General features: G+C 37.7%; 1 protein-coding gene across 14 annotated transcripts in view; it reads left to right on the top strand.

The window, feature by feature from the left end:
- The first annotated feature begins 543 nt into the window (after positions 1–543).
- Positions 544–21,885, top strand: part of LOC106879092 (alpha- and gamma-adaptin-binding protein p34) — a 209,338-nt gene continuing 187,996 nt past the window's right edge. For all 14 annotated transcript variants that reach the window (XR_016243832.1, XR_008265306.2, XR_008265305.2 and 11 more), the window contains exons 1-2: positions 544–624; positions 15,604–15,785. Coding sequence is in view for 7 of the 14 variants with exons in the window: in XM_089360925.1 (XP_089217051.1) it covers positions 558–624; positions 15,604–15,785 (249 nt within the window). In the remaining 7 variants the exon portion in view is untranslated. The remainder of the gene's footprint in view (positions 625–15,603; positions 15,786–21,885) is intronic.

Here is a 21,885-nt window from a genome sequence, read left to right as displayed (position 1 = left end):
GTCTCAAACTGCGCATGTTGTAAGAGATAGTTCACTGTCGAGTCCCCATACTTCAAAGTTTTGTTCCAATCGGCTACGGAAGCAGTGACCCTCCCACTTAACGCAGCATTCAGGATGTAGGGGAGGGCAAAAGACTGACGTCCCAGATGAGGCACCTACCTCTAACCTGTTTTCCTTTCTTTTTTTCTTTTCATTGTGCTTTGTAAAAACTTGTATTATTTGAAGAATCATGACTATTGTTTAGGATTTGTATTTTAATATGGTTTTGTATTATTCAAATATCATGTACATACGTGTTATAAAGTATATCTAAAATCCGATATTATCGGAATCTACACCATATGAAACGAATTTGTTGATATTTTCATTTAAAAAATCCATTTTCCTAAAAGATATGAGGAAATAAAGTCATTGGAGGGGGGGGGGGCACTTGAGTAGGTGTGCCATAAGTACCAAATCAAACACTGAAATCGATTTACCAACTCTTCCTTTATAAGCTGATTGCCTAGACGTTAATACACATAAATGTATGACGTATTACACATAATTATTTCAATATGGCTATTCTTCCCTGTGCAGTGTTTTCATCTCCTGATATTTCGGATTCTATAGATCTTATCAGGCGTAAGTAATAACTGATTAAGGTCGTAAAATATATTAAGTACGGATAAATTTCTGTAATAAGTCATTATTTACTGTCGCTTTGTTTGCACGCTATTTCTTCTTAAATAATTATGATAACATATTTAGACATGTTGGCGATCTTACGACGTAAGATCGCCGACATGTTTACTTATAATGTACGTATACGTACCATGTGTACATACGAAAGTATGCGTTGAAGATTTGCGGTGTATGTTTGCCTCTAGATTGAAATATATTTTTCAAATCTGATGGCAAAACATTTCACCGAAGACAATGTTTTACTTATTAATTATTTGGTACAGAAAAAGGGTGGCGATGGAAGGTGTATATCTTTTCGACAGGCATGTTTTGATGCGAAATTGTATTTTTGATTTCCTGTTTAAGAGTGAACATGTATTTAACTTAGAAATGATCTTAACATAATGCATATTCCTTGACAGGCATAACTACAGATTTCTGTCCCTCCCCCAAGACTTTGAGGTGGGGCAGAAAATATCCAGAAAAATGGATATTTTTTAATAAAATTTTCTACGAATATGTTTTATATCATTTAGATTCCGAATATACAAAATTTTGGGATTTGTGGAGGAAGTGTCTTAGGAGGGGATGAGGTGGGGGATTTCGGAAAATTCACCGGAGTCCACTTCAATTCGTCTTAACTTTCAAGAAAATGGATATTTTAAAATGAAATCTTGTACAAATATACCTCGGACTATGTAGATTCCGAGGACATAGGAATTTTTGGGGAAAATAATTGGGGGTTATTTCTGAGAACTATTCCCCACTTAGGGGTGTTTCGGAACAAGTTCATAGTTGTTTAATTTTCTCCGTTTTGTGCGTTTGTGCATTCATAGATTTCCACTGAAGCAACAAACAGGCAATGAAGCCCTCACTAGTTCTCAAAAATAACCCCCAATTGTTTTCCCCCCCAATTCCTGTACCCGGAATCTCCATAGCCCGAGGTATGTTTGTAGGCGATTTCATTAAAAAATATCTATTTTCTTGAAAGTTAAGACGAATTGAAGTGGACACCGGTGAATTTTCCGAAATTCCCCCACCAAAAAAAATTATATTTGGAATCTACATGGTATAACACATATACGTTGAAAATTTCATTTAAAAATATACATTTTTCTGAAAGTTATGATCATCCAAAGTCGGGGTGGGGTCAGAAATCTGTAGTTACGCGTTTAACGTCTGCTGATTTTACTGCTGCTCCTGAATTCCTAAAAGAAATATGGTTAATATATCGTGTAAGACCCGGTCACGAAAATTAAAAAAAACAAAAACAAAAAAAACCTACTAAGTATAATAAAAAAAAACGAATATGAAAGCAAAAATTTGCGGAAACGAACAGAGGTGGGGGAGAGGACTTTCGGAAAATTCACAAGATCCGATTTTTGCCTCATAACTTTCAGAAAAATGGATTGTATTAATGAATAGAAATACCGTTCAAATGGCACAGATTACGATTATAAAGAAATTTTTTTTTTTTTTTTTTTTCGTGACCGGATCTTACCCTATATATTAACCAGAAATACTATGGCATTCTATTTATGGAAAAAATTGATAAATGTAAAATTTAATTGCAGGATTAGATATCATTTCGGCATACCTCCACATGTGTCCCCGCCACCCGATTTTACTTGCTCATAATTTTCAGAAAAACGGACATTTTTCGATGAAATTTTCTTCAAAAACGCTTCAGATGATATAGATTCCGATTATATCGGAATTTGTGTTGAAAAAATTTTTTTCAGAGGGCAGGGCAAAGAATTTCAGAAAATTTACAGGAGCCGGTTTTGTTTCTTCATAACTTTCAACATATTGGATATTTTTTAATGAAGTTTTCTATAAATATCTTTCAGAGTGTGTAAATTATGATTACATCGTTATTTAACCTGAAAAAGAAAATAGGCGTGCACACACACATACATACCGACACAAATCACATTTTTTTTCCGAATTTCGAGTTTCATTTTGTAGATATTTATGATGTGTGTATGTATTTTCTGAAAGTTATGAAGAAACAAAGCCGATGCGTGTGAATTTTCCGAAATTCACGAAATTTGTTTTTCGATTTTTTTAAATCACAACAAATTCTGATATAATCGGAATCTACACTGTCTGAAGCGTATTTGTTGAACATTTCGTTAAAAAATATCCATTTTTCTGAAAGTTACGAAGAGACAAAGCCAGTGGTACACACATGTGGAGGTATCCTTAAAAAAAAGAATCTTAGTGTTTATTTTAACCTACTTTGTTTACATTATTTAACTCCATATTTGTTCTGATTGAGCAGACCTATGACCAAGGTAATTCCAATCTTTTTTGAAGTACATTATTTATTGCCATCCTTTAAAGCAGAAATACTCGAACATAAAAGAACCTTCCTTACTGGTTTATAGGGGTTATCTGTTTCTAATAGGTATGCAGGTAATGTGAGAATTAAAACAAGAGAGTTTTAAGCTACTTAAACTTGTCCAACTTGGTAGCAAAGTTTTGGTATGGCTAGCCCTTGAAATCCCATGCCTCATGAGAGTAGAAAAGAGTGGAATAATTTGTGAAATGAAGGAAATAAAACAAAGTTAACAATCAAAATAAGTATTCTTTGCTCCAACATAAGACATTGGGAACTGCTCTTCTTGAAATAAATATTAACAGGATTATCATGGAAAAGAAAAGTTAGAAACTATTGATACTATTATGTCCAACACATCCTACTACATTATATATGCCTGCAGAGGTTTCCTTATCAAATAGTCTAGAGGAAACTCAGAAGAATCATATCATTCTCCCCAGCTCATTTTCTCTGAGTGAACATACTAGAACAGTGAATATTTACAGGTCAAGCCAAACTGGGGGGGGGGGGTCACCTTGCATGCTGGGACCAACATAATGGTAACTGGACAGGCTCAGGAGAGTTGATAAAGTTTGGATCTGGTGAGTTCAGAAGAGTTATTTGGGGAAGCCCCAACAGGAACTAAATTTGATTCATATTTGTCGACTGTTGAATTATTACTGGTCATTTGATTTTCAATACCCCATTGGGAACTTTGTGGTCTCTCACTGCATGGTTCTAGATCACACTGAAGGTATTCTGGATCTGGTTTGATCTCTTTATGAGATACCTCACATCCCAAAAGCTGAATTTTCCGAATGGAGAATACACACTTGTTCTTGTTAAATTTAAGGTTATTTTGCTTAACAGCTTCCATGAATGCAGCAAGATTAAAGTCATGATCACTCTTGTCAGTGCCACAGACAGTGACATTGTCTAGATATGTAAATGTGGCTATTAGATTGTTTGCATATATAAATTTATGTATAGATTGTTGAAAACAAGCAACACCATGAGTTATTCCTTTTAGCATTCTCGTAAACTGCTACAGTTTGCCATTAGCTTCAAAAGTGGTGAACTTTTTATTTTCATCACGAAGAAGAACTTGGTAGTATGCATGTTTGAGATCAATGGTTCTGTATACACTATAATTCACAATGTCTGATCTGACCAGAAATCCGAGATAGTGGGAATACATCAAGTTGAGTGAAACGATTTACTGTCTGAGAATAATTCACAACTATCCTTTTTTTTTTTTTTTTGGTGTTCTTTGGCAGCAACAACTTGGCTCGATAATGCCTTCAGCCAGGAGGCATTGGACTTCCAACTTGATAAAATCTCAATTTGGCTTACTGTAATATTGAGATTTAACAGCAATTGGTTTACAATCAGCTGATAAATTATTGAATAATTCAGGTGGAGTAATCAATAAGTCCATTGATAAGAGCATCTCTAATCATTTCTTGTTGATAAATTACTCCAGTTACGTCCTTGAAGGTACAGTTTTTAGCAAACAACCACAAAGCACTAGGATATTCATCAAGGCTTTCTCCTAGCTGTTGATGTCTAGCAGCCAAGCAGTGTCAAGCATATATCTCATTTCTTGGCGCAATATGTAATTTCTCAAGGTTTGTGATTGCCGTGTCATAATCAGTGCAATCAGAAATGCATTCGAATAATGTTGGCGACGCAAAATTAATAAAGATATCTAGTTTGTTCACAGTATCATGATTTGCACTTACCGAAGTAAAGAAGCTTGTGAAAGTTCTCTTCCAGAGAACTTTCAGACCCTCTCGTGCTTGGTATGGCATCAAGTGTTTAGGATGTAAAAGTTTATCCATAATGTTTATTTCAAGAAGATTGAAATGAAGGAAATAAAACAAAGTTAACAATCAAAATAAGTATTCTTTATTCCAACATAAGACCTTGGGAAAGGTTCTTGAAATAAATATTAACAGGATTACCATGGAAAAGAAAAGTTAGAAACTATTGATACTATTATGTCCAGCACATCCTACTACTTTATATATGCCTGCAGAAGTTTCCTTATAAAATAGTCTAGAGGACACTCAGAAGAATCGTGCCACTTGGATTTTTGCAGTTTTATTTTCTTTCTTGTGATTTCATTTGTATAAAACACAGGAATACAGAAAACAAAGAAAAAATACCTTTTACTATTGAATGACAAAATTTGTAGAGCACTAGGCTAATTTCAAAAAATTGTTTCAGCTCTATGCTCAGAATTCAGAGTCCTTTAATTGGTTATGTATGCCAAATTTATTGAGTTTGTAAAAAAGTTCATTGTGTTTTTTTAAGTAAAATTCATTAACAATAATTAGATAGTTGTACATTACTCAACCACATATCTCCCATTTTGCTACATTACCTTTCGCCATCTTTGAGGCAACTTCATGATCCCATCCTCCCAGAAATTGGCATCTTTCTGGTTCATAAACTGGTCTAAGTAGTTTTTACACTCTTTTAAAGAATCGAAGTTCTTCCCATTAAGAGAATTTTGTAGGGATCAGAGTAAATGATAATCCAAAGGTGCAAGGTCAGGTGAATATGGTGGGTGGGGTAGGACATCCTATCCAAGCTGCACCAACTTCTGCCTGGTCTACAAAGAAACATGCAGTCTGGTGTTGTCCTGATGTAAGACAGCACCCTTTTGGTTAGCTAATTCTGGACATTTTTCATCAATTGCCTCCTTTAATCAGTCTAATTGGTAACAATAATAGTCTGAATTTAATGTCCTTCTAGTCCCACCAGATACAGAGCATCACCTTCTTCAGATACAGACCAGCTTTTGGAGAGATTGAAGGCAGTTCATTTCATTTTCCCCAGGACCTTTTTCATTTATGTTGTAAATAATCCATTTCTCATCACACATGATCATTCTTTACAAATATCGATCATTTTTTTTTCATCTGAGCAGAGAATTGCAGATGGAATTATGGAAATGATTTCTATTAAGTTTTTTCCATTCTTTATTCCAACATGTAAGTTACGAGGCACCCAAATATCATAGCAGTTCATGTAACCAAGTGTTTTTAACTGCATTATAACACTCACATGAGATACATGGAGAATCTCTGCGATGTTTCATGATGCGTGACATGAATTATTTTTTATTAAAGTCTGTAGGCCTGCCGGAACATTCACAATCTTCCAGGTCAAAATTTTCGGTTATCAACTTAGCAAACCACTTTCGAACAGTACTTTCATCTATGACACCATCTCCATAAACAGCACATATCGTCTTTGTTGTTTGTGCAGTGCTTTTTCCTTTCTGGAAATAAAAGAGCATTAAATGACGAAAATGTATTTCATTTTCCTTCATTTTCAGTTTTATCATAAAAACTGTAGAAGTAAATAATCTCCACAAAATTCAAATAAAAAAAATTGTGGAGATCTCTTTCAGAAAATATATATATATGTCATATATTCCTGTCATGTGATTAAACATCAACTAAAAAATACTACAAACTTTTTTGCCAACCTAATATATCGTGATAAATACCATAATATCTAATCTTGATTAACTGACTTTTCAAGCCTGTTTGAGTTTTATGCTACAAACCCCCTTTGGAAAGGTAGAAATATAATTATCTCATATCCTTACTTTTATATATATTTGTTATTTTAATTACATTTTATAATGTGAACAATTAGCAGTAAAGCGGTATAAAAAAAGAATTTGCAATATTTAATCAGGTCTCTTCGTGTGTAAAGTTCAGATATGTAAGCTTAATTTTAAGAACGAAATGTAGCTAATTAAGGAGATCCCAGTACATACTGTATTTGAACTTAGAACACAAAGAGTTGCATATAAATTCAGCAACTCAGTTTTATGTTTCTTTACTAATTGTCACCCACTACATTTACTACATAATGAACACAAGTTCAATAAGTGGAATAAGTTTTATGAACCACAAAGAATGTCTGGACATAAGTTGGCTCGAAGAGAAACAAAAGACATAAGAGAAGTGTGCTTAAACAACACATATAGGAGCAAGCAAAAATGACTAAAACAGCACTTGCTAAAAATGAAAGGGGCTTGGCCTCTTGTAACTGTTTGAGGTGAGGCAACAGAAGCTTCATGTATCACATATTTGCCCACAGGCTCATTGATTTCTGGTTCATTGTTATTGTACACAATATGAGCAAGTTGTGAGTGCATAGGTCACAAGAAATGACATGCTGAGGAGGAGTTAGTATGAACTTACAAGCACTAATTCACACACCAAAAAAGAAAATCCTTCAGGGCACTGTGAGTGCAGAAACAAAATCAACAAGACTTTGCAGGGGCCATAAAAACTAAGGACACATAGGAAATAGATTTTCTAAAATGCCCTGAAGACATTAGAAGTAGTGAATAATTTCAGTAATCTTGGTGACCTAATTAGCAGTAAAGGACAATGTTTTGAAAGTACGATTGCTAAAATAAGAATAGGATAGAGAAAATTACTTCTATTGGCTACAAAAGGTCTCTCTCTCTCTCTGAATGAAAGGCAGAGTGTATGATGCTTGTATTTAAATAGCAATGCTACATGATAGTGAGATGTAGGCTGTGAATGCAGAGGATATGCAAAGACTAGAGAGTAATGAAGTTAGCACAATCCATTGGTTGGGCATGTACAACAGAGTGCTAAGAGGAATCAGATGTAGTGTGCAAGAAAGACGACTGCACTGGTTTGGTGATATGATGCCTATGGATAAGGACAGTTGCATAAAGAAGTGCCAGTTACTTTTGAAAGAGGAGACCCAGGAAGACATGGAACGAAGTAGTGGTGGTTGATTTTAACATGTGCCTTATAGAAGAGATGACAAACGAATGAGGCAGTTGGAAATTTGCTGTACTCAAGAAAAACATAACACAGCAAATACGATGTGCTAAAAGCATTCTGGTTATACTTGTGACCTATTCTACCCCATTAAGCATTCCTCACGTCTCATTGCCCTGACAAACAGCCCTCAATCACCTCACTATCTATGGCACTACCTAGTGGCTGTAATGATTTGAGAGTGTTGGCACATACTACTCCTCTCACTTTCTTTGCACAACCAATTATCTCCTTCCCCATTAACCTCTTTTCTCCATCCATGCTATTTCACTGACTACCCTTCTATGCTTTCAATTGTCTCTCTCCTCTGCCACATCCCATTATATTTCATTCTTGGCACTCTTGCATACATGCCATCATTTCCCACTCACTATAACCACCCTTATGTACCCTTACATCTCCCTCCTTTCCACTCCAACATCATCCTGTTGCTCATTTCCACTCCTACACCTTGCACATCGTCACCCCCATCTATCCTTTATGAGCCATTCTATCTCTCAATTTATCTCCTTTCCATATAGATATTCCCCATCAAGCATACCTCCTCTACTCCCATTTCTAATCATCTGTTACTTTTCCCTTAATGACAACCTATGTCTTGTGTTCATACCACTTTTACATCAAATCAAATCTACAGACATTGCTAACATTATCAATCAGTTACCACTACATTATATTCATTTTGTGTTATCTTACTGTCTCAGTAGATGGTTAATTCTTTCATCTCCTTTTGGCATATTCTATATTTGTTATATGATTTTGTTCAATCTTTCAGCTGTAATTAGTGATTCAGTCTCTCTTCTCAGGTTTCCATCTCTCAACCACAACCAACATTTATAAATATACTCAGTCCTTCCTTTCCCTCTCCTAACCTATTGTTTGTACCCTCTCTTATGTTCACTTTCCTTTTCTTTGAGAATTTCCTCTGGTATTGCATCATTATCATCTTTATCTCCTCTCAACTGTTCCCACCCACTTCTGTATAATGTGGCAGCCATGTATTCCCTCTGTAGCTTGTCCCTCTCATATTTTATTCTTGACATAAAGCCACCTCAATTTTGTTGTACAAATGCATCAGTTACCACAGGAACAATTTTCACCTTTGTGTTCCCCAACCTCATCTCTTAGGTTTAATGTTCATATTTCTCAATTTCTTTGATTAACTTCCTTGATATGCCATCTACTATTATATGGGATAACAAAATCAATTAGTTTACTGTATTTGTTCTTTTTGTCTTCCATGATCACATCTGATCTCTTTGCTTTCATAGTATACTCAGCCTTTATGAAGAAATCTTGTAATTATCATTCACAATGACAACCTATGTCTTGTGTTCATGCCACTTTTACATCAAATCAAATCTACAGACATTGCTAACATTATCAGTCAGTTACCACTACATTATACTCATTTTGTGCTATCTTACTGTCTCACTTAGTAGATGGTTAATACTTGCATCTCCTTTTGGCATATTCTGCATTTGCTGTCTATCTAATTTTGATCAATCTTTCAGCTGTAATTAGTGATTCAGTTTCTCTTCTCAGGTTTCCAGTTCTCAACCACAACCAGCATTTGTCAGTTCCAACTTCCTTCTGTCTTCTGAATCAGTCATATATTGGGTCATCCCATAAATAATGCGTTTTTTTTTTTTCAATTGCATGAACTAAAAGTCGGAGGGGGACAGGATAAACTACCTGCATCATCTTGCTATAAAAGCAGGTAGTAATTTTACCTTGTACTTATTCTTAGTGCATGTTTTGAAGAGTGCAGTTCGATATTAACAGCTACTTTTTCAAAGGAGTATATTTTGTTTTATGAGTTCAATAAAAGCAACAACGCAACCAAAAGTATGAGGAATATTAATGCAGTATATGGGTATCAGACAATAAGTGTAAGCCAGTGTCAATGTTGGTTCCAGAAATTCCAAGCCAGAAACTACAGCCTAGAAGACGAGCCTCATCCTAGAAGATCTGTAGAGCTTGACGAGGACAACTTGCATACCCTGGTGGAACAATATCTCATTGTAACTGGTGAGGAACTAGCAGAGAAGCTTGGATTTGGTCATTCAACCATTCATCAACACCTGCATGCCATTGGAAAAGTCAGCAAATTGGGTCAATGGGTTCCTCAAACTTTCCAAGTCTAATCACATGCAGAGAGTGAATGTGTGCTCTTCTTTGTTGCCACATCTCAGGATTGAACTGTTTTTGGACCAAATAGTGACTGGTGACAAGAAATGGCTTCTCTATAAAAATGTCAAGTGCTGAAGACAGTGGGTAGGAAAAGGAGAAACACCAGCACCCCAGGCTAAAGAAGATCTTCACCCACATAAGGTGTTGTTATCTGTTTGGTGGGATATGAAAGGTTTAGTCCACTTTGAACTGTTAAGCCCAAACCAAATGATAACAAAGGAGTTCTACTGTGAGCAGCTTGAGTGGCTTAAGTCAGCACTAGAAGGAAAACAACCATCTTTGGTTTCAAGATGAAAGGTGTTCTTCCATCAGGATAATGCTCGGCCACGTACAGAGAGGATGACATTCCAAAGGCTGGAGCAGTTTGAATGGGAAACGATAATCCACCTACCATATTCATCAGACATTGCCCCATCTGATTATCATTTACTCTGCAGTCTTCAAAAGCATTTGGATAGAAAAAAAAGAAGTATAAAAAAAAAACACATTATCTACGGGATGACCCAATATTTCCTTCTTTTCCCATCTATTTCAAATCCTAGACAACTCTTTCTTCACAGTATCCATAACATAGATTCCATATCCCAAATCAGAACATTTATGGTATCTTTGAAGAAATGCTTTAACTGAAAATAAATTGAAAGAAATACAAAGACAAACTTCAGGAACAAGTATTATATCAGGCAAAGAGAGCTGCAGGCTACTTAAAACAAAGTAAGACAAAAAAAAAAAAAAAAAACTAAAGTTGAGTAAAAATACAAGATACCAACAAAGGATACATCAGTATCACCAGATACTTATGTCTCCTGATAATTTTTTTCAGCTCCATCTGAAATGATTATTGTTTATTGTCTAGAAGTCTGTTTTTCTATATTTTATTTTGTCCTTGTCCCCACTCCCTACTCACAACTTCTTGGTAATACCCTACCAGCACCTGCCACTATTCATCTCTCTCTTCCTTACTCTACCATCCCATCTGCACCCTGATCCCGTTCCTTACGAGTATACCCTGGCACTTACTGCTCTTGCTGTCCCTCTCCTGCTCTTGCTGTCTCCTACTCTTTCTCTCTCTCTCTCTCTTTTGCTCTTCCCTCTGGTTGAGTAATCATGTATTTCCTCTACAGCAACAAACCTGTTTCTACCCTCATTCTTGATAATTCTCTCTCCCTCCTTTTGCTCTTACCTCTGGCTAGGTAACTATGTGTCTCCTTTACAGCAGCACACCTCTTTCTTGTTAACCCCCCCCCCCTCTAGGTAACCATGCCACTCCTCTTCAGTAGTATACCTGTTTCTGCCCTCATTCTTGTTAACTTTTGCTCTCTTTCTCTTTCTGGGTAAGCATGTACCTCCTCTACAGCAAGACATCTGTTTCTGTCTCTGTCACACTAACCTTTCATCATCTGACACAAGATCACCTCCTCCAATTCCCCATCCCCTCTCAAAGATTCCTTGTCTTGCAAAATTACTTGGTGACCCTGCCAGTGCAGATGTCACTTGAAAAGCACCCAGTTCACACTGTAAAAACCATGCCAAAATTGACTTTGCCTGTCCAAGTGCCACGTAAAATGCACTCAGCTCACTTTGTGGAGTGGTTGGTGTTAGGAAGGGCTTCCAGTTGCAAAAACCATGCCAGAAACAGACACAGAAGCATGGTCTAGGCTCTTGCCTGGCCTGCTCTTGTCAAACCATCCAACCCATGTCAGCATGGAAGGAGGATGTTAAACAATGATGATGATGATGTTCCAGTATTAACATTCCAGAGCGTCAGAAGTATTGTGATATTTGAGAGGACTATTACTTTTCATCCTTCTAGAGTTTATAAAATAAATTAATTTAATTGACTATACTCTCCCTCAAAATCTGTGAATAAAAACAAAGACTTCTAGACAATAAACAATAATCATTTCAGCGGGAGCTGGAAGAAATTATCAGGATACATCAGTATCTTGTGATGCTGATGTATCCGTTGTTGGTATCTTGTATTTTTACTTGACTTCAGTTTTTTTGTCTTACTTCATCTTTAGCAGACTGTGGCTCTCTTTGTCTGATGTTATGCTTTTTTCTGAAGCTTATCTTTGTATTTCTTTCAATTTCTTTTCAGTTAAAGCATTTATCCTTCAAAGATACGATAAATGTTCTGATTTGGAATATGGAATCTATGTTATGGACACAGTGAGAAAAGAGATGTCTAGGGTTAGAAATGTTGAAAAAGCTGCTGAAACTGAAAGATTTCATCATCATCATCATCATCGTTTAACGTCCGCTTTCCATGCTAGCATGGGTTGGACGATTTGACTGAGGACTGGTGAAACCGGATGGCAACACCAGGCTCCAGTCTGATTTGGCAGAGTTTCTACAGCTGGATGCCCTTCCTAACGCCAACCACTCAGAGAGTGTAGTGGGTGCTTTTACGTGTCACCCGCACGAAAACGGCCACGCTCGAAATGGTGTCTTTTATGTGCCACCCGCACAAGCCAGTCCAGGGGCACTGGCAACGATCTCGCTCGAAAATCCTACAGGAGCCAGTCAGGCGGTACTGGCAACGGCCACGCTCAAAATGGTGCATCTCATGTGCCACCCGCACAAGAACCAGTCCAGGGGCACTGGCAACGATCTTACTTGGCTTGCCGGGTCTTCTCACGCACAGCCCATTTCCAAAGGTCTCGGTCCGTAGTCATCGCCTCGGTGAGGCCCAATGTACGAAGGTCTTGCCTCACCACCTCAGCCCAGGTCTTCCTGGGCCTACCTCTTCCACGGGTTCCCTCAACTGTTAGGGTGTGGCACTTTTTCACGCAGCTATCCTCCTCCATTCTCACCACATGTCCATACCAGCGCAATCGTCTCTCTTGCACGCCACAACTGATGCTTCTAATGTTCAGCTTTTCTCTCAAGATACTTACACTCTGACGGGTATTCACATTGACATTACACATCCAACAGAGCATACTGGCTTCATTCCTTGCGAGCTTACGTATGTCCTCAGCAGTTACAGCCCATGTTTCACTGCCATGTAGCATGGTTGTTCGTACGCATGCGTCATACAGTCTGCCTTTTACTCTGAGTGAGAGTCCCTTTGTCGCCAGCAGGGGTAAGAGCTCTCTAAACTTTGCCCAGGCTATTCTTATTCTAGCAGCTACACTTTCAGCGCACCCACCCCCACTACTAACTTGGTCGCCCAGATAGCGGAAGCTATCGACTACCTCTAGTTTTTCACCCTGGAATGAGATAGAAGTTGTTTCCTGTTTGTTTGCAGTCTTTATTGCACCTGAACATCTGCCACAAACAAAAACTAACTTGCTAGTTAACCTGCCTTTGATGTTGCTGCACCTCTTATGTGTCCATAGCTTGCACCGGGTACATCTTATAGAGTTACTACCTACTCCTTTTCTACATACTGAGCAGGGCCATCTACCTGAAGGGGTTTGTGTTTTATCTACCTTCCTACTTATTAGGATTTTGGTTTTAGCTAGGTTGACTCTAAGGCCCTTCAATTCTAGACCTTGCTTCCACACCTGAAACTTCTCCTCTAGTTCTGATAGTGACTCCGCAATTAGGGCAAGGTCATCAGCATAGAGGAGCTCCCAGGGGCAACCTGTCTTGAACTCCTCTGTGATTGCCTGGAGGACTATGGTAAATAATAGGGGGCTGAGGACGGAACCTTGGTGGACCCCTACCTCTACCCGGAATTCATTGCTGTACTCATTTCCAACCCTCACCTTACTGGCCGCATCTCTGTACATGGCTCGCACAGCTCTCACTAGCCATTCTTCTATCCCAAGTTTCCTCATTGACCACCAGATAAGGGATCGGGGGACCCTGTCAAAGGCTTTCTCCATGTCAACGAAAGCCAGGTACAGAGGTTTATCCTTGGCTAGGTATTTCTCTTGCAACTGTCTCACTAGAAATAAGGCATCAGTAGTGCTTTTACCTGGCACGAACCCAAACTGCATCTCATCTAAATTGATTCGCTCCCTAATTAGTTGGGCTATGACCCTCTCTGTAACTTTCATAACCTGATCTAACAGCTTGATGCCTCTGTAATTATTTGTATCTAAAGCGTCCCCTTTACCTTTGTAGCAGTTGACTATGATGCTGCTACACCAGTCATAGGGTATGACTCCTTCGTGTATCACCTGGTTCGTAATACGGGTGACTAGGCTATAGCCAACACTGCCAGATATTTTGAGCATCTCTGCAGTGATTCCTGATGGGCCGGGGGCTTTCCCGGTCTTCATACTCTTAATTGCTTTATCTACCCTGGTACTATCAACTCGGATAGCTGGTCCCTCTATTGGGTCGACATAAGGCAGGCTCTCTTTCTCCCATTCATTCTCTTTATTAAGCAATCTATCGTAGTGGCATCTCCAGACCTCTTTCTTTGCATCCTCATTTAATGCAAGCGTACCATCATCCATGCGAACACATTTCTCTCCTACAACATCACTATTCTCTCTCCTACACTGTCTTGCAACCCGAAATACCTCGAGTCTTTGGTCCTCACGGCGCAGAACATTGGCAAATCTTTCCTTATCTGCTTCCCCTCTGGCTAAATAAACCTGTCGCCTAGCCTCCCTTCTGGCACATTGGTACAATTCCCTGCTACCACCGTTCTTCCAGTCCTTCCAAGCTTGTTTCTTTTGTCTAATAGCCCTGTCTACCTCCTTGTTCCACCACCACGTTACTCTGGGTTGGGAGGGGACCTTACACCACCCACAAATCTGGTCGGTGGCTTTCAACAGGTTGTCCCGCAGAAATCTCCAATTGTCTTCCACTCCAATTGTGCTGACTGATTCATAAGACACAAGGAAGTTGGAACTGACAAATGCTGCTTGTGGTCGAGAGATGAAAACCTGAGAAGAGAGACTGAATCACTAATTACAGCTGAAAGATTGATCAAAATTAGATAGACAGCAAATGCAGATTATGCCAAAAGGAGATGAAAGTATATATAGTTGTACATGAATGCTGTTTTTTTTTTTGCATGCGCCACACATATGACTGTAATATTCTTTGTGGTTATTGTAGTCCTACCCATGCATGCATGGAAGATGGACATTAAATGATAATGATGATGTGATTGCTTACTATTTTATATATTTTATCATACTCTCTGCACCTTTCCCCACCTCCCATCATGAACAACTGTACATTTTTGCCTATCTCTTTTCTTCAAATTTTTGTCTTTATAATTCTAACCATTTCTTGCAGCCTCTTAATTCTTTATGTTTATGACTACACTTTTATCTCATCTCTTTCGCCTTCTCTTCCCACTGTGCATGTCTATTTGTCCATTTCTTTTGCCTTTGTGTTGTTTTCTCACTTATTTTCCATCCCACTCATTTCAACCTGGATCTTGTTGCAAACTTTGCTGCCTCTTCTATCTCATTTCCCTCTCTCTTTGCCTCCTCCTTCATTGTTTATCTTGCAGACTACTCATGTTACTTCTCAGTGGTTTTTCTACTTCTCTCCTATTAGAGCAACAATGACTGAAATATCAACTAATGTAAAAGTATTTTATTGACTTAATTTAAATTCCTCTTGGTGAATCTTATTAATGATAATTACTTGTTGATGTTTTAGAGTTGCTCAATGTTGAGGAGTTACCTACAAGTGAAGAAGACAATGGGTACAAGTGGAATATAAACAACAAGTACTACACTGCACAAGTACAACTGTATGCCTTGCCAGATGCCACCTCTCAAGTTTGTAGGCAATACCCTGATTCAGTACAAGCTGTTATTCTCTATTTTGATGCAGATGAGGTTTGCAATGCATTTATAGCTTTCTTTTGCATATTCAGAAAACATTTCCAGACTTAAAAATTCAAAAATCCAATGAATCCAAAGTATTGATGAGAGTTGTTATTACAATTCTGATAGTCCATAGTGTATTTAGAGCATCAGCATTCTAATGCTTCTTAGCATACCTAGCTGACAGAAATATATAAGAGATCTTTGAGTATTACCAATAATTGTCAAACATTATACATGGAGATGATTTATTTCTTATCTGTTGCTTAAACCGTAAAACTGGTGTTCAAAAGTAGCTATAATAAGCCTTTTGGCTTCTAGAGACATTTGCAACTTCACCATATTTGATATCTTCAATATCATGATGCACTGTCTCCTACTGCAACTGCCTGTGTGTAGGTAGTGTCACTGTTTGAAAACTGCTCTGAGCTTCCTGTTTGCTGGGCTACTTACAGGGATCTAAGTAGTAATTAGCTGCAATGCATGAGTCATGGTTTCTTATACCTCCACTGTCGGTGTTCCTCTAAAGATTGTGGTCACGGTTCCTATTGAGTAAACCATGTTTCTAGTTGAAATCCAGTTTAAATAATAAAGACCAGTAACTGAGCTAGATTCAAGGGAATGTATTCTTTTCTTTACTGAAAAAAAAGTCATTAACCAATGCAAAACAAATCATTATAAATAGTGTATCATAACATAATACAGCCTGTTTTACTGACAATTTTCCTTATTTACCCAACAAAGAGTAGACTTTGTGCAATATGCATAACCCTCATTCTCTGACATAATCAGAAGAATTATCTGATAAAATATTAATCAAAAAGTTAAATAAAAATAAAAAATTCTATCAACATATGTAATCTGTATTTGAAAGTATTTTGCACTTCTATTTAAGTCACCATTGCTATGTATATTCACATATGAAATCAGTTACATGCTACTGATTTCACTTTCAAATAATCTGTATTTGTCTTGCATTTCACTTTTTGTATAACTGATTTTGTTTCCTCTAAAATCCTTAGTTTACCCAGCATATCTTGAAATATTCAGTGAAAAAAAAGCAAAATTTGGAACAACAAAAGAATAAAATTTTATTTTGTTGAGTCAATAAATTTGGTGCCAGTGTTCATCTGACTGCACTCTTTTTTCTTTTTCTTTTATGCTTTAATCTGAGGAGATTGAAATAGGAGGAAAAGCCATAATTCATAGGTTATCCACAAGCTGGTGGCCTGACTTGAATACCTGCAACAAAGTGAACTCTACTAAACAAACCTGTAAAGTGCAAAGTGGTTATGTTTAACCAAGTAACAGGTTATGCCTACCACCCAAGAATGGATACAGTCATTCTGATGAATATCTGTACAATTCACCTTTCCCCTAGCTATGGCAGAAGACACTTGCCTGAGCTGCTGTTTATTGAAATCAAGCCCAAAACCATATGATTGCAAAGGGACTTTTATAACCGTGTGCCTGAGCCATTACAAATTTGTAACCTTGAGCCAGTTTTTTAAAAAAATCATTGTTTTTATTATCTGAATTTGGGAGTAAAGTGAAATGGAATGATAAAAATGTGTTTACAGTTCATCTAACAATATTATTGTAAAGAAATGTGAATAAAGGAGAGTCATTTACTTCCTACATCTGCATGGCACTTTCAAAAAGTGTAAAATCATAAAATCTAAAAATTTAATTTCTGGAACTGAATCAAAGAAGAAAAAAAAATTAATTTGAGTTATTTAAAAATGATTTTCACAAATTAGTCAACTAATACTGGATTCAGTGTCTGAATAGCATGGATAATATTTTGTAATAAAATATCAGTGTTAGCCTAGAAGCATCATAAGATTGAATCAAAATGAAAAGGTATATGGAAAATATGCATTTGTAATTATTTAGCTTCTGAAGTATGTTTATACCTGTGACCTGCACAGTTGATGTTCAGTTTGAACTTCTATAGGTTCACACATAGATGTAAAAAAAAAAAACATGAGTTGGGAGTGCTGCAATTCCTAGTATGGTGGATTACAAGAAGTGTTTCATACAGAGTTTAGTGTATGAGAAGGGATGCAAAGAGTGTTGTCTTTATAGGAGTAGTTGTTGAATGTGATGGCAAGTAAGCTGTTGATGTGCAAGTGTGTAAGGGAGACAACTAAACCTTAGGGCACGTTAGAGTTAATGTAGTTTAGTGAGAGCTCCATCAGTGCATGTGATGGTTTGATCTGACATGAATCTTCCCACTCTAAGAAATGGATAAAGCATAGCAGACCTTTTTTTATCTAAGAGACTTGCATGTCAAACATGATCAAATACTTCACTAACTTTTAAGCGTAACAATTTTGTTTTCACTAAATTTCTCACGGATGAGAGCCTGGTGAACATTGAAGAGATTTAAGGTTTTTGAGAAGGTGATTGTAAACAAATATCTCCATCACCTCTGGAAGGGAGTGATAGACTTGGTTGCTCTGTTTCTAGGAATATAATAAAATGTGTTTCCAAAGATCAGGACAGATCCCTTTAGAGTGAGATTGAAGAATTTGACAAAGATAAGACATATCTTGGGAGCACATTGTCTGAGTATAATGAAAAGAGCAATTTGGACCATTAGCCTTGAAAGTTTGGAAGCAGTTTTACCTAGTGTGTGCAGTGTGGAGTTGGATGCAAGTGAGCTACAAATTGGAAGGCTTTCTTTATGGGAGTACTGTTTATGGAAACATCATGGTCGAAAAGTAAAGATTAGGACAGTTCCACAATGTTGGTAAAGATTCTTTTAGTAAGTAACCAGAAAGATTGGCTGCAATCTGATAGACAAGAGAGCTTGTGTTCTGTGGTATACACTAAATCCTGTTTTACATTTCATATGATGGTCTTGCAGTTTCAGGGATGGATAAAGTCGTCCACCTTATGGTGAGTGATTTTTTTTTCCCAAGCATTGTAAGATCATGTTCTTTGTACTATCACTGTGTTGCAGTGTGTGAACCATTTAGTAGATTTAGGGTTTTGTGCTTTAGTTTTGTGTAAGATGTGAAGGGAGATACTTAAGAGGATGGTTTCAGTCACCTACTTAGCTATTTCTGATAGGTAGAGGTAACGCACATACAATGTAAGGAATAGTTAGTGTAGAGCTAGAATCACTCCAACTCGCTAGCTGATTTGAAGTGCCAAAGTGTGGAAATGTTTGTTGTGCAATATGTGATGTATCCATCATGTGATAGTGGAGGCGTAATGGCCCAGTGGTTAGGGCAGCAGACTTGCGGTCATAGGATCGCGGTTTCGATTCCCAGAACGGGCGTTGTGAGTGTTTATTTAGCGAAAACACCTAAAGCTCCACAAGGCTCCGGCAAGGGATGGGGGAGAACCCTGCTGTACTCTTCCATCACAACTTTCTCTCACTCTTAATTCCTGTTTCTGTTGTGCCTCTAATTCAAAGGGTCAGCCTTGTCACACTGTGTCACGCTGAATATCCCTGAGAACTACGTTAAGGGTACACGTGTCTGTGGAGTGCTCAGCCATTTGCACGTTAATTTCACAAGCTGGCTGTTCCGTTGATTGGATCAACTGGAACCCTCGACGTCGTAAGCAACGGAGTGCCAACAACAACCATCATGTGATAAGGCTTTGTTGATCTAATAAATGCAGAGATAGTGATGGTTAGGTAGAGGCTGTATTCAGTGATAAGAAAGTGATTTAGAGTATATAGAGTATTTATAAGTTGATCTGAGATGCATAAGGGAATGAATCTAACTGTTGTAGAAAGTTAGGATTGTAAAAGATTCAGTTCTGTATGAATAGCATTGAAGTCACTGAGGATGTAAGATAGATATCCTCAATGTTTGAAGAAATGGTTGTTGGAAGATTCCCAAGAGACACAAAGGCAGCAGTTGCATTTAGATGAGTAAGAGTAACCGAAAGTCATTGTGATGAGAAAGGAGAGTAGAATCTATTTGCAGACTTTCCCTTTCGGAGTTAAGTTTGAGTATACTGTGGCTTGGATTGATGTTAAACTAGGTAGTGTGTTGTGTCTACCATTAAAAAGGGAAGTTTAGAAGGAAGCTGTGGTGTTTTATCATCAGTACTAGAGAGGTTATCTTACTTAACTCAGAATTTTCTCTATGCTGTCATGGTCATTAACAGTTCAGAGAGACCAGTACGTCTACATGTGCTATATTCACTGTAGCTGTGAAAGTCACATCACTCCTAAGACAAGTTTGCTGGCTGTAAATATACAATCTTATTCAGTATTCAGAGTGTAGGTGAAAGACAGGGTGTAGTGTAATAGAAGAGTTGAACAGATAAAATGGTTAGCAGAATAAATGTGAAACAGAAGCATACAGATGGGTAGGAGTGGTCTCATTGGAGCGGGAGAGGCACATGGGGAAGAAAGCAAGAACTGATTGGTAAGTAGGAGTTCTGCAGATTAATAAAGCAAAACAGTGCTTTTTATCCTCTTGAAATGGATATCAAATTCGATTCAACTGAATGGTTTGATCAAATACTTCCATTCGATATCCTTTTCCACTATGGAGATGTTTTGATGAATGTTATAATGGACATAGCAAGCAGGCAGATTGAATCAGTGTTTGTTGACATCTGGAAATGTTTTATTATGTTTCTATTAGACTAGTCCATTGTTTGTTGTGATAGAATATTTAATAGTGGATAGTGACTAGTCAGCTCAAATATTTCTGTTTTCCTTTTTCTCTGAAATACATTATATATTAGTTTCTTTTCCCTTTCTTTATAATGTATACATATTACATTATATTGAAATGCAAACTTAGTTGTAGCTTGTTCTTTATGCCAACCATTTTCCTTAAAAAGATTTGTATGGTGTGTATATTATCCATCCATCCATCCATCCATCCACCCATACATCTATACATAAAATTGATTCTACTTTATATATAAAATGATTCTACCATTCATGTGTTGAATATATATACCAGCTTGGTGCCTGGTATGAATAAGATCACCAGAAACTGCAATATGAAAGATGCTCGAAAGAACAACCTCACTGCATCACCTATTGTGCAGATTAACAAGGGATATTTTCTGTTCTTAGGTAGAGGGTCCCATTCAAAAAATATATTGCAGTCTCCACTCAATGCTGATACAACCAACAATAAGCCTGCAACTTTTTCTTGGAGGCATGGGGTAGGAGCACAGAAGATGCATGTCCCAGGACCTTGAAGCAGGTTCAAGAGGGATCAACCATTAATGATTTCGTATTGAAATGTTATAATTTAGAGGCAAAGAGTAGAAACTACTGCTAAATAGATAGATAGATATAGTCAGTGTTACCTCTTCAATGTTCTGTGGCTCTGGTACCATAGATTTGGATGGAAGGTGAATGAAACTCTACTATTTGGGTTTGATGCCAACTATGTCTGCACTGGTGGAGCAGGGATACTCAGAAACCACTGGCAGTCAGATTGTCTTAGGTAGTGAAGTTTAGGCTAAAGGAAGGACCACTGTGATTGTTCTAAGTATATGTACCAAACAGTAAGAGGAAGTCACAGCAGCTTTAGATGTAATTCAGACCAAGTTATTTATCCTACAAGACCCATCAAACCAAGTGAGATCATAGTCATGGCTGATACCAGTGTCACGTAACTAGCCCATTAAAGGCACCCTTCAAAGGTTGGATGGTGTACTATACTTGTGAAGACATGTTGAACCAAATGAAATTGCAGTTGTGGCCAGTGGCATGTAAAAAGCACCGTTGGAGCGTTGGGCCTCATGTAGGCAGTGATGTCAAGCCAAGTGAGATTGTAGTTGTGGCTGATGCCAGTGTCACGTAACAAGCCCGTTAAAAGCACCCTTCAGTTGTTAGGCGATGTGCTGTGCTTGGGAAGACATGTTGAACTGAGTGAAACCTTAGTCGTGGCTGGTGGCACGTAAAAAGTACTGTTCAAGCATTGGACCTCATGGAAGCAGTGACAGGTGACCAATACCTTTGGTGATATACTATGCTTGTGTAGATCTGTCAAACTAAGTGAGACCATAGTCGTGGCTGATGCCAGTGTCAGGTTAATGGCACTCGTGCCAGTGGCATGTAAGAAACACCTACTACATTCTCAGAGTGGTTGTTGTTATGAAGGACATCTAGCTGTAG

Source organism: Octopus bimaculoides, chromosome 12 (assembly GCF_046866305.1).
Source record: "Octopus bimaculoides isolate indiv1 chromosome 12, ASM4686630v1, whole genome shotgun sequence".
NCBI classification, from domain to species: Eukaryota; Metazoa; Mollusca; class Cephalopoda; order Octopoda; family Octopodidae; genus Octopus; species Octopus bimaculoides.
Note: the sequence above shows the minus strand (reverse complement) of the source record. Positions and strands in the feature narration are given on the sequence as shown.